Below are 17,786 nucleotides of genomic sequence, written 5' to 3'. Positions count from 1 at the left end.
AGTAACATTTTGTTACATTCACTTCTCACTCTAGAAGAAATTTTAATATAGCAACCTTGATGTTTAAAATAAATTTACTTCAGATAAAATGATAACCAGTTTTTTTCCTGACTACAACTTAATTCACTCAACAGGCTTACCAAGAGAGTAATCTTACTATTCATTTTATATTCATATTTTTAAATGTGAAGAACATACTCAAAATAAAATGAACCAGGATTATCTGAACCTCTTAAGGATCCTCAAATGTTTGAATCAAAAAAGCATGTTTCCAGGTTTTCAAGGTAATTCAAGATATGTAATAATGTATAATCCCCAAAGCACTAATATTCAAGGACTAGACCAAATGTCACATATCAGTATTGAAACTCTCATTAAATATCACAGCTACCCTTTAGAACACTGGTCAGTAGTATTTTCTACAGTGACAGCTAATGAGCACTTAAAATGTGGCTAGTGCAATTAAGGAAATGATTTTTCAGTGGCTAGTGACTACTCTACTGGACTATATGGTATATGTGTGTGTACATAAACACTATACAGTGGATCATACTATGTAGTGGAGCTTCAGAGCCTTAACCATCTTTCAGTGTTGCTCAGAAAGAGGAATAGGTTTAAGGTACCGAAATGATGTTAAAAAGCCCTTCTAAAAAGTAGGAAAAAATCTTAAATTTGATAGAACGCTATTATTAAGTGGTCATCAACAAGCCTCATTTGTTTCCACTGTTATACTACAAACTTTTAATCTAATGTATGAAGTCTAATTATGATACTATAACAATATTCTAAGTATTATAATTGGGGAAAATGTTTAGTTTCCTTTTCCCTAGGACTTGTTTTAAAAAGTGAAATCTACCTCGAGTATCCAATTCCAGTTCTCCTATAGTTAAAAACCTGTCCACGTTATTTCATTTCTCTACTACAGCAGATCACTTCTCCTATAATCCAAAAGTGTCAGAAATGAAATCATAATGTAACATGCATTTCACAGCCTAAGTTATAATCATGTCCTTTCTGTATCTTCCTCATTTAAAAACCCTTCTAAGTCAACTTCCTTACCCCTTTCGTTAACCCAGCTGTTTACATAAATACAAGTATCTCAGGGGCATTTCTTAGAAAGTCAATTAAAGGGCTAAAGAGAATTATTAGGAGGGAGTCAGGGAAAATAAGCCCTATAATATGAATTGTATTACTCTCTACCTAGACAATTACAGGTATCTTAAAACAGAGAGTATAAAAGGAAATGTTTAATTCAAAAAAACAGAATTTAAAAAAAAAAGCATCTGATCTGTATGTAAAATAGGACTTTAAGATACTTATTAGCAAAAATTAATAAATTACAAAGAGGTTCATCTAGAAAAGAAAATGACAACTATAAAAACAAAAGCCACACAAAATACAGAATACCTCAGTTGTCATGGGTTTGGTTTTAAAATGTGAATTACGAATCTTTTATTACACCATATGGAATTCTCTAACATAACTCCTATACATTTAATCTGAATAAACTAGAATAAGAAAAACAGGTAACCTATTAAGTTGTTCAAAGAAATTCAATGTTAATCACCCAGGAGAATCTAAGGAAAAAAGAATGAATAGCAAGGCTGTATTTAACCATTCTAGCACTGCCAGGACCCATGTATTTAATTTTCAATTAAAATTTACATCTTACCCCAAGAACTTAACTTTCCTAAAGTATAAAGTTGGAACTTCTATACTTGAAGAACTTCTATACTTCCACTGGGAAGTGGAAATATTTTTTAATAAAACAAATCAAGCACACTGAGACAAGAATCATCTTAACATGTAAGCAATTACTAGACCTTAATGGAGAGCTACCTCTGGACCTCTGATAATTTATGATTAATAGTAAACCCAAGGAAATGTTATATCAAAGATTACATTTAAATCTTCTACCCAATAAGCCTCTAACTTTATTAGCAAGAATTAATGCCCCCAAGGACACTTTTTTTAAATATTAGTTTTCCACCATTTTTGATTTCACTGTTTAAGAATAAATCAAATTCACACAAATATGGTCAAAGTTCTGTAGACACTCCTTACTGAGGATGATGCTGGCTGGCTTCTGGGTAGGAAGACGATGCTATGGCAGTAAGGCACAGTCTGATGAGCTGATATTCCATAAGATACGGATTTATGTTGATCCATCCACATCTATCCACTCACGTTTATGTCAAAGAGCACTCATGTGCAAGACAATTGGTGGGGTTAAGGATTACAGCAAAGCTGAGACCAAATCTGTGATCTTTGCCTAAATGTTTTATGCTCAAAACTAAAAAACCACAAACTCCATTTATATTTATTAAAATGAAAAACACGGATAGGTTAAAAAATAAATAAATACTAATCAGTTAAAAACAGTGACCATTTGAAAGAACTTTCCTTTTACTCTATAAAAGCCTTTATTTCAACCCCAGACAGGGAATCAAAAGGGTCAATGCTCCCATGTCACCATTCCACAAACATTGGTATGTAGAACATAATCTTACAAATACATGTATTTGCAAGATACAGCTAAATAACTAGGACTAAACGTTTTATATTGTGACCACTTCCTCTAGGTGTTTACTACTATTGTTAGGTAAAAGCACAGAGACCTGAAAGCAAAACGAAACCATGCTTTTTCTCTTCTAAAATTTTGGGATTGTTTTTGCTTAAAATTAACCTATGTATTTTTTGAGTCTGACTTAAAGAATTCTGGTATCATATAGTTGTATATATCCTCCCACAGAAGAAATCCGCTTCATTTATTTAGTTTTCCGACCTTTTTCTTCTGCTTTAATGAAAGACTGCTTAATATAAAATTTGAATACCCAACTTCTCCCCCTGGGATTTCTTTGGAATTCCCAACTTTTAATTAAAACTGACAACTACTTTTGATGACTGATAAGGCTAAGGCATCACAGGGTCAGTGTTAAGACTGAAAATGGCAGAGTACTGAATTTCAAACATATATACAGACACGTATAGATAAAGTTTCAATAAAAAATACTCATCAGGATTCACTAAGCACTTTCTGCATGTTCAACTGTGGTTAGAATACTTATGATCACTTCTCAGGAAAATCCCTTGGAACTTTTCAATTATTTACAGGGCTTTACTCAGCTGAAAAATTTTTCTCACATAATCTCCCTATGTTTTCCAACTCTATTACATGCTTAGTCTGCAAATTACTAAAAGCGTATGTATCAGAATTTCTAAATCAGTCTGTACTGGCCCTCTTACCATGATTTATATTCAGCCTACAAGATTTAAGTCAATTGCAGATGTCAGTTAACCTTTCCCTCTTGAGATGTGCAGGTAGTCTAATCTGGGGATTAGCAACTGAGCTACTGAACTGGTTTCACTAAAATATTGTCTAAATCAGCTATCCCTTTCCCACTGGTGAGAGTATAACTTGCTTCAACTACTGAATCCCACATAAATACAAATCATCACTGGTGACCATAAATTGCATTGGTTAATTAGCGTGTCCAGCTTCATTGTATAGAACTTGCTCTCTCTTAAAATGCCGATCAAAAAAGCACAATAAAAAATGTCACCTGTGAATAGCTCAGGGGAAAAAAATACTATCAAAAGAATTCTGATTTGGGTTCTGTTCACTTTCTGATTTTATAAACAACAGGATTTATTTATTTGTAATAATGGAGGTGTTTAGTGGAAGACGATATGGCCAATGCAAGGAACCTGAGGTGGAGAGAACAGGTCTCTCTGACCTACATATCCCAGAACTGCAAGAAAAGGAAGTGGGGAAGAAGTCCCACGTTGTAAGGGCATCAGATTATCTAGTCCAGTCCTTGGACAAACGTCTGGGCTTTGGAACCAAGGGCAAGAGGTGATAACTAATCTATAGTATCATTTAAAACTCCCACCCACCCTAGTAAGTCTCCACCCTCCCAGATCCCCCAAGCGTGATTTTGCACAACAAGTTAAATAAAAGTAAACTGTTTATTAAAAGATACAGCAAAGGTACAGATACAGAGATACATACAAAGATACAGATATATATATATATATATATATTTACATATATATACAGTCTTGCTGTTTTCATGTGCACTATATTTAGCAGCACATTATTTAATCAGTCAGCATTTTAATGGGGTTGTTTTGACACTTGGTGTTATTACTGCGTCATTTTGACAAGATACAACTATAGCCTCATGGAAATTTCAAGGTGTGAATTCCACTTCTCCAACTTTTAATAGTAGCAAAGAGGGGAAGGAGAAGGGAAATGGAGTACCAAGGCTGAGCATTAGGTTAAACACAAGAATTCCAAAGGGCCAAGGTAGCACAGGGAAGGGAAAATGATTAAAATTAAAGGCTATCTGACAACCCAAAGAAATAGTAAGAAACCATTATTTAAGGGCAATGGGCTATGTTATATATCCAAGATGCTCACACATCAGCCTACAGTGACCTTTTCCAATCCAGTTCTTGTGTTGAACCTGAGGATCTGCCTCTCTCTGCTCAATCCCTCCACCCAGTAAATTTGCTACCACCAAAATCTAGAGCTATAGAGCCTCGAAGCAAAACGGGAAGCTAAATAGTTGTACCTTGGGCTACCTTCCCATAAGTGCAAGGAGGGCCCAATGTTGGGTAGGGATGTGATAACACTGTTCTCTGCAATTCGATGCTTTTCACTTTGTGGCTTGGTTCCACAAAGTGAATTGCATCGAGTTACTGTCAAATGAGAAGCTGCGGGTTGTTTCATCTGTCGTCTAACCCGGCCCTGCCGTTTAACCCGGCCCTAAGAAGAGTGAAACAGAAGCCAAATCAGATATAAAGTAACAATAAAATGGGAGATTCAGGTATTAAAAACAAAAAACAAAAAAACACAATATTCCTCTTACTTACCTCAGAGGGCAAATTGCTGCTGAAAACATTATCATCATCTTTGTTCTCTTCACCATTTTTCTCTACAGGAACCCACTCTCCATAAACACTATCTGCTTCTTTTTTTCGATGTTGAGATCCAGATGACACAGGAAACTCTTTTGTTAATGTTACCTGGCTTTTTGGTGGAGTTGGTTTTGCTGCAGCAATCTAAAACATAATGTGTTTCCTTAATTAACACTTAAGAGGTTTTTCAACATAATCTGAAAATAATTGTTCACTATTTCTCACAGTATTGAATAAAACATTAAAACAATTTAATTCCGTTTAAGTTTTATTTAAATAGTCCCTATGCTATTTCATCAAACCATAAACACTAATACTCACATTCAGATTGAAAAAAATGGGTTTGGGTTCACTGAGTTTAAAGGGATGATGATAAAAAGGAGGTTCTTCTTCCTCTTCATCCGAAACATGAGGCTTATTCACTATTACATCATCATCTTCTTTACTCTGTGCGATCTGTTTGCATTTCTTAAAAAATAAAAACAAAAGATAAATCTTACACTTTATGTGGAACATGTAGTTTTTTTAAAAAATCAAAAACCACATAAAATCAACTTTCAGAAATAAAACAAGATAAACAGGTTGTAGGTAAGTAGCTTAGCTTATCGGCTATTATTTAAACACACTCTAGCTGTTCAGTCAGTCAACAACATTTATTGAGCACCTACTATGTGCAGAGCACTGTACTGGGCACTGTCCAGGGAATACAAAAAAAAAAAAAAAAAAAGAAGTAGAAGACATGGTCCCTGCTCCCAAGGAGCTTACAATCTAGTTCAAGAAACAGAATTACATACACATGAAATAATTGAGGAACGCTTTTACAGAGCAACACAATTAACAAGTGCAAAATGATATAATACAAATGGAATACATAAGTGCTGAAAGAATAAAAAGCTTAAGAGAAAACAGAATCAGGCAGAATTTGATAACCAAGGGCTATTCCTTGAAGAGTTCTAAGCCAGATTTTCATAGTTAAGAACAAGGACTGGCAGGAAAAGAAAAAAGAGTCATCATAGTTAGATGGTGGTAAAAAGGTGAGAAACTTGTATTAGAAGGAACAAGAGGGCTGAAAACGAGGCTTAAAAACATACAGGGAAACACTAAGTGTTCACAAGGTTTTAGAGAAGGAGCTTAGATTTGATGAGCAAGTAATAGAAGCCTTCACTAAGTCCTTAAATTAAAAAAAAAGTTGTAATTCATATTTCAATAAATCTAAGTGAGGAAACATTAAGAAACTATATGAACCCCCAAATGCATGGCAAAATAAAAACTTTGAAACACTTATAATTGGGCTAGATGGTCATGTGTCTCTCCATAAGTGTTTTGTAGGTTGAGTCTCTAAAGGAACAAAACTCAAGAATGGAAAATAAGGCATGATGGAGAGGGTGTTAACTGATGAAGTCTGACACATAAAGCAAAGTCAATTCCTTCCTGAGAAGCTAAGGAATAGACTCCATTACCTGGCTTTATAAAAAGGTCAGAGTAAATTTGGGTGGACTTGTCTATACAAGCAGTAGAATTTGTCACATCCATTATCAATTGAAAATGTTACAATAGGATAAAAAGCTCAATTGGCCAAAAAACACAGAGTATACCAAGCCTGTAACCAAGGGGAACAGAATATATTAACAGTGGCAGGCTGGCATAAGGCTAGCCAATAACAAGTTTCAATATATGAAACAGTGTGGTATTTCTGGATCCTAGCAGCAGTATTTCAGCGTCCTCCCAAAAAAAAAAATAATAATAAAAATAATATTAACAAAACAAAGCCAAAAAAAGCCTCAATTGAAAAGATCAAATTCTTAAAAACAGAAACAAGTGTGTCTAAAATATATGTTACTGCCAAAACCCGAACCGCAGGAAGAACTGATAATGGCCGGCCATTATCACCAATGGCTGGTACCAAACAGCCAAAACCCGAAATGTTGATGCGTAAGAAGTTCCTTTCAGGCAATGGCCAGCTATTCTCATTAATTTCCAAGCTCCGGTGGCAAAAGATCATTTCTGAAGATTGTCTGTGTCTTTGCGTATATGCAGTACACTCGTGGCGATCAGTGAACACGTCGTGAATGGAAACGAAACTGTAGGCGAGCTTCTGCGTGTTGCTCACTCAACACCTCCTCCATTCAAACGAACCGTCCCACTCCTCAGTCAGTTTGGCTTCTAAAACTGGAAAGCAAAAGTAATGGGAAGTAACTTTTAGCTAGCGGAGCTTAGCCATCCCGGATAATGGCCTGCTAAACAGAGCTTCTGCCGCTGCCACATCTGTATTTCGGGTTTTGGCCACTCGGTGCCAGCCATTATCAGTTCAGCCCACAATTCGGGTTTTGGCACGCTCCAGAGTCAACATCACTGAAATAATCCACTTAAGAATGTAAACAAATTCTGTCTAGCTTACCTCAGTTAGTTCTTCTATGGTAGCTCCTCCTGACTTTTTAGCAACTTTCTCTTCTATTGTAGGTGGAGGTGCAGGCTTTAGGTTTGGCGGTAAAGGAACACCAGCCTTAGCACACATGGCAGCTGCATTAGCTTTGGCTATTTCAAGTAATTGAGCCTTGTCTGGAAGAGGAAAAATATAAGCAGTTTTCCCATAAGACTAATAAACACATTTTGTTCTATCTAAAATCTTATACGCTAACAAAACTAAAGGCATCAATTTTCTGCCCTAACATACGGTTGTGATCAAATCACTCTTCGGGTCAGTTTTTAAGCAAATGCCCCGATTAAGTCCACGTTTGGCTTCCCATTCACACACTACACAAAATAGCTAAATTACAGAACCCTGCCAGATACTCTAAGACACACACACACCTGCACAGCCCTCTTTGTTTTCCAAAAGTATCATGCCCTTAAAATTACTTTCCTTCTAACATGACATTTTAAATCACTCTTTAAGCCCAAATTCAACCTCTTCTAACAAGCCAGAATTTAACACTCCTCTTCAGTGTGCTCAAAAGTGCCCTGACTATACAAGTAATCATCACATTCTGCTCTTTCTGGCAGGTTACTACTTGGTAAAACAGACATACGTGCATTTTATCCACATCTCCTCTACTAACTTGTAATCGCTTCAAAGATGTAATTCTGTAAATAAAAAAAAAAAAAAAACTCGGGGCGCCTGGGTTGGTTAAGCATCCAACTCTGGATTTTGGCTCAGGTCATGATACCAGCATCACGGGATTGAGCCCAGTGTCAGGCTCTGAGCATGGAGCCTGCTTGAGATTCTCTCTCCCACTTGTGCGGGTGCACTCTCTCTCCCTCTCTAAATTAAAAACAACAACAACAACAACAACAACAACAACAACCCAACTTTTGCCTAACTGAATGAATTTTCCCTTACTGTTAGACAACCCTGACCTGGAAATGTCGAATCTACTGACATAATGATAAATTATCCATTATTGCAGGTAGTCATGCACTATCCATCCACTTTTAATCATCCCTGCACACTTGTTAAATCAAAGGGAACTAGAGCACTCTATTTTAAAAGGCAGATTATTAAAATACTAAAGTCAATCTAATAAACTTAAAACCTTGTTTTGCTATTATCACCAACCCAGATAAAAAAGAACTCCCCACCGTGCAAAATTCCCTATTCATCCATTACCCGTTATACCAATCAGAGTTACCTTTGCACACATTTAACAGCCCTGTGTTGCCATTTTCAATCATGGAACTTATTTAAAAAAAAAATACACACTGTAATTTCAGGCTTGTGTTCAAGGATCTATGTTGGCATACATGCAGTAAAACAAGCTCAGCGTATACCAGCCTTATCTTTAACTAGACTTCTACTTTCCATTTTCAGTTACAGGAAATAGTTCAAACTTCAAGTATGTAAAAACATTCAAGTATGTAAACACCCTGGTTCTAATACACTCCAAAGCACATCTTTTTAACTCTAATTACTAATTTACTTATCCCTAAGTTTTCTAAAACCCATAATCTAATTACAGTTGACCCTTGAACAAGAGGGGTTAAAGGCACTGATACCGTCGTACTTGAAAATGGCATGTACTTTTGACTCCCCCAAAACTTAACTACGGATAGTACACCACTGACTGGAAGCCTTACTGATAACATAAACAGCTAATTAACATATGTTTTGCATATGTATTACATGCTGTCTGCTACAAAAAACATTAAGAAAGCCATTAAGGAAAACACATTCACAATACTAATACTTTATCAAAAAATTCACGTATAAGTGGACCCATCCAGTTCAAACCCATGTTGCCCAAGAGCCACCTATATGGAAATTTAAAAATATAAATATTTACCTAAGCCAATAACCCAAAATATTCCATTTGACTCAAAGATCAGAAAAAATGGATTTGTATCATCCTCTATTACAATGCCAATAAATTTTAAAATTACTTACTCAAATCCGTCAGACGTTTAGGTGATCTGCCTCTCTCAGAAGACCTGGATCGTTTACGACGAATGGGAGATCTGCTAAACCTTCTTCTCAAAGGTGTTCGTGATCTCCTTAATCTTACTGGTGAGATACTAAAGCTTCGTCTCCTTACCACAGACCTTGATCTTCTCCGGCGGCTTGGGGTGCGGCTGCGGCGGCTAGGGGTGCGGCTGCGGCGGCTTGGGGTGCGGCTGCGGCGGCTTGGGGTGCGGCTGCGGCGGCTTGGGGTGCGACTGCGGCGGCTTGGGGTGCGGCTGCGGCGGCTTGGGGAAATACTAAAGCTCCTCCTCCCCACAGATCTAGATCTTCTTCGCCGACTAGGAGTGTGACTCCGACTCCGACGACTTGGGGTGCGACTTCGAGCTCTAACTGTTTTCCGGTTATCCCTGGAACTTGATCTCTTTCTTTTTCTTTCCCTGGACTTAGACCTGTGCTTTGGAGATCTTTTACGCTTCTCTTTTGATACAGATCGCCTTCCTCTGGACTTTGACCTTGACCTGCTGCTCCTCCTCCTGCGTCTTGAACGTGACCTTGAACGTGTCTGAGAGCGATGAGACTTAGATTTCGATGATCTCTTCCTTGCCCTAGAACGAGATTCACTGGTACGCTTCCGTGATTTATGTTCAGAAGACTTGGAACGCTTACTTCGAGATCTTAATGAGGAGTCTCTTTTCTTTTCTTTCTCACCTTTGTCCCGGTTCTTGTTTTTCTTACTTTTCTCATGTGTGTCCTTAACTTTTACAAAAATCTCATAATCATCTTTTTCCTCTGAAGAGGACTCTGAAGCTCTTTCTGGTATACTGATTACGACTGGACTGGCAGCAGATTTGTCACGTTCAACCTCACTTGCAAGTAAAGGTCCTTCAATACCAGCTCTAAGGCTTGTAAGACGTTCCATGTCCTTAGGAAGTAATGGTCTCACTAAATCCGCTTCATTAATATCATCAATATTGGCAGAAAATCCTGAATCAGAGAGTATCTCTTTAGTAGGGAGAGGTGCTTCTTTATCTTCTCCACTACTTTCTTTAGGGCTGAGAGCAACTGCTAATGTCTGGTCACACTCTTTTATAGGTAATGGTCCTTCTGCATCCTTACTAATAAAATTATTAGATGGTAAATCGAGATGAATGTCTTTAGCAGGCAAAGGTCCCTCTATGTCAGCTTCACTACCACCACTGGGACTAGTGGAAATTATCATGTCGTGTTCAGTATCTTGAGTGGTTAAAGATACTTCAACATCATATTTACTAACTGAAGTGAGAGCAGATGCTGTAGCAAATTCAATACCCTTACTGGTTCCCACTGCATCAGGTTCAAGAGCAAAGGGACCAGCAGAAGATAGAGTTCCTCCATCAGCTTCGCTAACACTAGAGCATGTATCCAATACTGTGCATTGTTTAGTCTCACCGATGGATAAAATATTCCCTTCACCAATTTCACCAACAGCACCAGTGGCGGCAGCAGACACTGTGTCATGTTCCATCCCTTTAGCAACTAAGTGATTATTTATGTTAAGGTCTATATTTGTACCATGATCACTTTCATAAGGGTCATTCTTCAGGTGTCCTTCAGCATGCGGCTCTTCATCTGAATGCATGGGAATCTCCTGCATGCCAATCTCTGGAGTAAGACTTTGATCACCAGATAGTAAATTCACTCCTTTTATAACATCAGATTCCAGTATCATTGGTGTAGACTCTGCAACTATCTCAGTCGGTATTATTTGGGTCTGTTCTGAGACAGTGATAGCAGGCTCTGAAATTATCACAGTGGATTCTTGCACTGAAACAGATGGTTCTGAAACAACTGCATTAGCCTGAGGGACTGACACTGCTGGTTCCAGGACAGGCACACTAGGCTCCAGGGCAGAAACAACTGGCACAGAAATGGTAACATTCTCTGACTCAGCCAAGGCCACAGTCTCTGGGACAGCCTCAGCTGTGGGTGGGTCTGGAATAGCCACAGCTGTTGAGTCAGAGACCACCATAGCTGTTGGGTCCGGGATAGCCATGGCTGGGGTCTCCAAGACAGTCACAGCTGGGGGCTCTGGAACAGTCCCAGTTGGTGGCTCTGGGACAGCCACAGCTGGTAGCTCTGAGACAGCCATGGCTGGCAGCTCTAGAGTGCTCTGTGATGGCTCTGGATTAGTCACAGCTGACTCCAGGAGGGACTGAGATACCTCTGAGGCAACATGTCCTGAAGCTTTCATGGAATCAAAAGTTTCTGCTGTCTCAGACATAACTGAAGGTTCTGATGTTAATACAGTTGGTTCAGCTGACATCATGGGAGTTTCAGATACCATGTAAGTCACTGGTCTCTCTGGAACAATTTGATGCTCTTCTGCTACTACCGCAGACTCTATGGGTGTTGATGTAACTGAAGACTCTGGCTCTAATGGTGGTTCTGGAACAGTAACAGCAGCCTCTGATGCTAACACTGAAGGATCTGATGCTGACACTGAATAATTAGCAGGCAATGTCGAAGGCTCTGAAATCTCACTTTGACTCACAGACGGTTCAGACAGTGATACAGACTCTTCAGGAGGTAATGCTGGTACCTCTGTAGGCCAAGTATTTTCAGCTGTTAATGCTGACTGCTCAGTAGGTAATGCTGGACCCTCCGGTGGTTCCTCAGGAGGCAAAGGTGGGGTCATTGGTGGCTCCTCAGGTGGCAATGGTGGCATTGTTGGAGGCTCTTCAGGAGGCAAAGGTGGCACCATATATGCCTCCGTATATGTATCAGTATAAGAATCGGTGTAAGAATCAGCTGCCATAGACATCATTGAACGATCAGCAGTGTAAGATGACATCATAGATCGGTCAGCTGCAGAGTACGATGACATCATAGACCGGTCAGCAGCAGAGTAGGACGACATCATAGACCGGTCGGCACCCATGGACATCATAGATCGGTCAGCCATTGGGGACATCATGGAGCGCTCGTAAGCTGACATCATAGAGCGTTCATAAGCTGACATCATAGAGCGCTCAGCCATAGGGGACATCATAGAACGCTCATAAGCTGACATCATAGAGCGCTCATAGGCTGACATCATAGAGCGCTCAGCCATAGGGGACATCATAGACCGCTCATAGGACATCATAGAGCGTTCGTAAGATGACATCATGGAACGTTCTGCAGCATAGGACATCATCATAGAACGTCTAGATGCTAACATCAGGGGTCTTGGTGCTAACCTGTACGGCCTGGGGGCTATTCTATAGGACCTGGGTGCTATCCTATAGGGTCTAGGTGACATCCTATAGGGATCAGGAGTTAGTCTGTAGGGATCATGGCCTAATCTATATGGGTCCTGCCCTAACCTGTAGGCATCATGACCTAACCTGTAAGGGTCATGACCTAACCTATAGGGATCCTGAGCTAACCTGTAAGGATCCTGAGCTAACCTGTAGGGATCAGGAGATTTTGAACCCAACATAGCAGAATCTTGGGTACTAGATGCTAACATCTGGGCATCCATGGTACCAGATGCTAACATCTGAGCATCCATGGTGCCGGAGGCCAACATTTGAGAGTCCATAGTGCCTGATGCTAACATCTGAGAATCCATAGAGCTAGTAGCTAACATCTGGGAGTCCATGGTGCTGGTCGCTAACATCTGGGAATCCATAGTGCTGGTAGCTAACATCTGGGAATCCATGGAGCTGGTTGCTAACATCTGAGAGTCCATGGAACTGGTTGCTAACATCTGGGAGTCCATGGAGCTGGTTGCTAACATCTGGGAGTCCATGGAGCTGGTTGCTAACATCTGAGAGTCCATGGAGCTGGTTGCTAACATCTGGGAGTCCATGGAGCTAGTTGCTAACATCTGGGAGTCCATGGAGCTAGTTGCTAACATCTGGGAGTCCATGGTGCTAGAGGCTAACATCTGGGAATCCATGGTGTTGGACGCTAGCATCTGGGAATCCATGGTGTTGGATGCTAGCATTTGGGAGTCCATGGTGTTGGACGCTAACATATGGGTCTCCATGGTGTTAGAAGCTAACATATGGGATTCCTGGGCCATCAAGGGATCCACTCCTACTGTTACAGAAGTCTCCCCCACTAATGTAGTAGGCAGCTCCTGTGCTACCGTATTATAGGATTCCAGCGCTGTCGTCGAGGGCACCTCCAGGGACTGCGACACGGTCATCGTTGACAGCTCCGTTGTTGTCACCACAGACTGAACAGAGATCTCCAGCGCCACAGTTGCCACAGGCTGCCCAGGCAACTCTGGCGCCCCAGGCTGCCCTGGCAACTCCAGCACCCCTGTTGCCAGAGGCTGCCCCAAAAGCTCCAGGGCTCCGGCTGCCCCAGACTGCCCCGAGAACTCCAGTGCCCCCGTTGCCATGAGCTGCCCAGGCAACTCCAGTGCCCCAGTTGCCACAGGCTGCCCTGACAACTCCAGCGCCCTAGTTGCCGAAGGCAGCCCTGGCAACTCTGGCACCCCAGGCACCGAAGGCTGCCCTGGCAACTCCAGCGCTGTCGTTGCCACTGGCTGTCCTGGCAACTCCAGCACCATCGCTGCCTCGGGCTGCCCCAGCAACCCTGCTGCCGTTGTCACCTCAGGCTGCCCGGGATGTTCCACCGTTGTCATCCCCACAGGCTGCTCCAACTCTGACGTCGTCACAGGTTGTTCGGCCAACTCCATTGCTACCGTTACCGCAGGCTGCCCTGGCAACTCTACTGCTGCTGTCACCGCAGGCAGCCCTGGCAACTCCTGTGCCATCACAGGTGGCTCTGGTACCTCCTGTGGTGGCTCCAACCCCACGGATGGTGCCGGAAGCCCCGGCAATTCCTGCGACAACTGTGGCACTGATGTCACAGAGGGCCCCGGCAACTCAGGCACTGCTGTCGCAGGGGGCCCTAGCAACTCAGACACTGGGGTAGAAAGGGGGCCTGGCAACTCTGGCAACGGGGTAGCAGAGGGCCCAGGTAACTCCAGCAATGGAGTCACAGGGGGCCCCTGCAACTCCGGCTTGGAGGTCGCAGGTGGCCCCGGCAACTCCACCACTGAGGCCACCGACGACTCCGGCGGCTCCAACGCTGTGGTCTTGGGCAACTCCGGCAACTCCTGTGGTCTTGTCATGGGTGAATCTGCGATCTCCGACGGTACTTCTACAGGCTGCTCTGGCAATCTGAGCACTTCAGTTGCAGATGACTCTGGAAAATCCACTGTTGTTGATGTACTCGGCTCAGGGTGCACCTCAGCAGTGATCTCGGATGATACCACAAGGGTTTCCGGTGGCTCTAGCCCTTTTGCTACTGGCGGTTCTAGCATCTTTGATTGCTCTGCAGGTGTGGTATCCAAAGATTTCAGCACAGGCTTCATCTGGTATTCCACAGACATTGTGACAACCGGCTCAGATGACTTTAGCACGACTGTTGTAGTGGGCACTGGTGCCATTGTAAAGGAATCCAGAATCTTTGTCATGGGTGGTTCCAGCGTGACTGCCACAGACTGCTCTGACTGCACTGAAATTACGGATGTTGATGCAACTGACAGTTCTGCAGTTTTTGTAGCTGGCTTCAGAGTTTCTAAGGTATGTGGCTCTGATACCTCCATTGATACCACAGGAGGTTCTAACACAACTGCAGGAGATTCACTGGTCTCGGAAAGGCCAAACGCTCTTACAGAATGCTCCAGTGCCATCGCGGAAGGTTCAGAATCAAACTTCAAAAACGAATCCGATTCTAAATCTATGTTCCCATCATGATGTGATTTTGCCTTTGATTCAGATTCTTCTGGCTGTCTCTTATACTTTTTTTCCTTTTCTTTCTTCTTTTTCTTCTTTTTATTTTTGTGCTTTTTATGCTTCTTTGACTTTTTGGTGGGAATTTCATCAGTAGGATCTGTTTGTACTGACACACATCTACTTTTTCTGGAGGCCTCTTTCAGGTCTGAAAGTAAGGGAAACTGATTTTAATTTGTCAAACATTCCCCAATGTAAACTCAGATATATCACATAAATGAGACTCATATTCCATATTAAAATGCCATCGTATAATACTTTTTGTTAAATAAAGTTACTAAGTAAACTATTTTCTATATACCAATTACCTACAAACTTTTCCAATATTTCTTTCTACAACTAAAGTCTAAAATTATCAGCAACTTAAAAAAAAATTATCAGTTTATCATAAAAACTTGAGACTTCTACTGTTTTATTAAGCTTAAAACTTTTTTCTCCAACTCTCAAAACATGGCAAAATACTTTCAAACTACACTTACCAAAGAATATTTTGTATTACCGGTTGTTAAAATTCAAATTGCTATAAAAGATACACTCATTAAACAATTTTTACTATCTGTTTTTTGAATCCTGACTCAATCACCACTCACTAGATGAATGGACTTGGCCAAATTACTGACACTGTCTCCTAAAGTTAGAGGACAAAGTGAGTTAAAATGCTAATACGTGCAAATGCTAATGAGTGCTTTTATGCAGTATATGAAGGGCTAAACAACTAATGTAAAGCATCAACACCAAACGTGAACTTTACTTCATCACACCCGTGTTACATTCTAATAAACACCTTCCCCCCCCACCCTCCTCTAAAATTGCCAAAACAATCTTAATGTTTTTACTTAAAAAATAAGTCACTTAGAAAAGAAATTCTTCTACCTCTTTACATTTAACTTAAAACCGCTGCACTTTTCTGAAATAGAAAATAACTTCTTTTCTACTTTACAACCAGGTAAATTTATTCTAATACCAATATCCAATTAGATAAATTTTAGTCATCGCAGAAAAGCTAATCAGAAATCTAGACCTGGGGAGGGAGGCCTGGGTGGCTCAGTTGGTTACATGTCCAACTCTTGATTTCGGCTCAGGTTATGATCAAGCCACAAGTTGGGCTCTACACTGGCAGCAAGGAGCCTGCTCGGGATTCTCTCTCCCCATTGCTCTCTGCCCCTCTCCTATTCGTGCTCTAGCTTGCTCCCGCTCGTTCTCTCTCTCAAAAATAAACTTAGGTGCGCCGGGGTAGCTCAGTTGGTTAGCGTCCAACTTCAGCTCAGGTCATGATCTCACAGTTCGTGGGTTCGAGCCCCGCGTCGGGCTCTGCTGACAGCTCAGAGTCTGGAGGCTGCTTTGGATTCTATGTCTCCCTCTCTCTCTGCCCCTCCCCCACTCATGCTCTAGCTCTCTCTCTCTCAAAAAATAAGTAAATAACCAAAAAAGATTACAGAAAAAATGAATCAATCCGTGACAAGACCTATTCTAAAACAAAATTAATTACTTTCTACTAGTTATCACGCACCTCATGCTAGTTAGCTAAATTATACTTCAAAAAAAAAGTTGCTACAACCATAAACCTAAGTATAGCTGAAGTCTATGCTGTTTTTACCATGTCCTATATCAAAAACAATTCAAATAAGAAACAAAACCATACCACCCGCCCATTTCTAAAACTAAATGAAGATAGTTCTTTTTGTACTTGATCATAAGTCTTTCATTTCTAAACATCAATTATTTTAATTTCCAAAACACTAAATACCAAAGCAATGACTCCTCTCCATCCATTGCATTTTTAGGAGGAGTAGATGCAAAAACAAGGCAATCTCTAACCTTGCGCTTTAAACTAAAACCTCCTAGGGTTGTAAAATCATTACAGATTTGGTCCAGGCTCCTGCCCCTTCCAAAGCTGACATTTACACAACTGTTCAATGAAAACCCGCTTTCAGAATCCTAGCAATGAGGCACAAGACCGAATCAAATACATTTATAATATTCCACCAGCAAAGTAAATTAAGTATTTGCTCACATTACAACTATATTGTCACAGAAAAATTTAAACAATGTCTTCAGTAAATAAAATTTACTAAAGTAAAATTTAGTAAAGTCTAATAAACACTTTTAAATACCCTGCAATAAAAAAATAATACTGTTAACTAATTAAAAACCTTAGTTTTTAAGACAGCTGATTATCCCCAGCTTACCTGGCTTGTATCGTAGTTCAGTATCTAAGACCCCAGAAAGTACTTCCTCTATCTTCTGAACTATTTCTTCATTTGGTAGGCTCCTGGCAGAGGCAGCTGCATCACCTGCCTGGTTTCCTTCATTAGGTGTATTTGTTTCACCATTGAGCTGGCCTTCATTCCTTCCACTTGACAAGAAAAGTTTTCAAAATTCATTAATACTTTTACCACACTATATAATACATTAATATTTATAACTCAGTTGATTAAAATAATCTTATACTGTTCATACATTTCACCATTTTGGGATTTCTTTCAGAGGATATTCCCCACCAACAGTGCCTCCTTCACACTACTCAAAGTTGGTACATCTTTATTTTTACACAATAACTTAGTTTTCAGAACTATGAAAATTAAGAAAAAATCTTTAAAAGAGGTTTCTAAGCTCCTTATAAAATAAATAATAAAATATTCCCAGAAACCTAAACTGATTTAGATTCGGGTTAACTTGCATTTTTATCTCAG

General features: G+C 40.4%; 1 protein-coding gene across 5 annotated transcripts in view; it reads right to left on the bottom strand.

Moving 5' to 3' along the window:
- The window catches only part of SON (SON DNA and RNA binding protein), a 33,023-nt gene that overhangs the window by 12,414 nt on the left and 2,823 nt on the right, over nucleotides 1-17,786 (bottom strand). For 3 of the 5 annotated variants that reach the window (XM_030329835.1, XM_030329836.1, XM_030329837.1), the window contains exons 2-6: nucleotides 17,283-17,449; nucleotides 9,305-15,241; nucleotides 7,322-7,482; nucleotides 5,245-5,391; nucleotides 4,879-5,067 (exon numbers count right to left, since the gene is read on the bottom strand). In XM_030329835.1, coding sequence (XP_030185695.1) covers nucleotides 4,879-5,067; nucleotides 5,245-5,391; nucleotides 7,322-7,482; nucleotides 9,305-15,241; nucleotides 17,283-17,449 — 6,601 coding nt within the window. Of the gene's footprint in view, nucleotides 1-3,950; nucleotides 4,772-4,878; nucleotides 5,068-5,244; nucleotides 5,392-5,557; nucleotides 7,093-7,321; nucleotides 7,483-9,304; nucleotides 15,242-17,282; nucleotides 17,450-17,786 lie in introns of those variants that run through there. The other 2 variants (XM_030329838.1, XM_030329839.1) reach the window with 2 other exon arrangements.

Source organism: Lynx canadensis, chromosome C2 (assembly GCF_007474595.2).
Source record: "Lynx canadensis isolate LIC74 chromosome C2, mLynCan4.pri.v2, whole genome shotgun sequence".
NCBI classification, from domain to species: Eukaryota; Metazoa; Chordata; class Mammalia; order Carnivora; family Felidae; genus Lynx; species Lynx canadensis.
The sequence above is the reverse complement of the archived record's forward strand: the minus strand, read 5'-3'. Positions and strand labels throughout refer to the sequence as shown.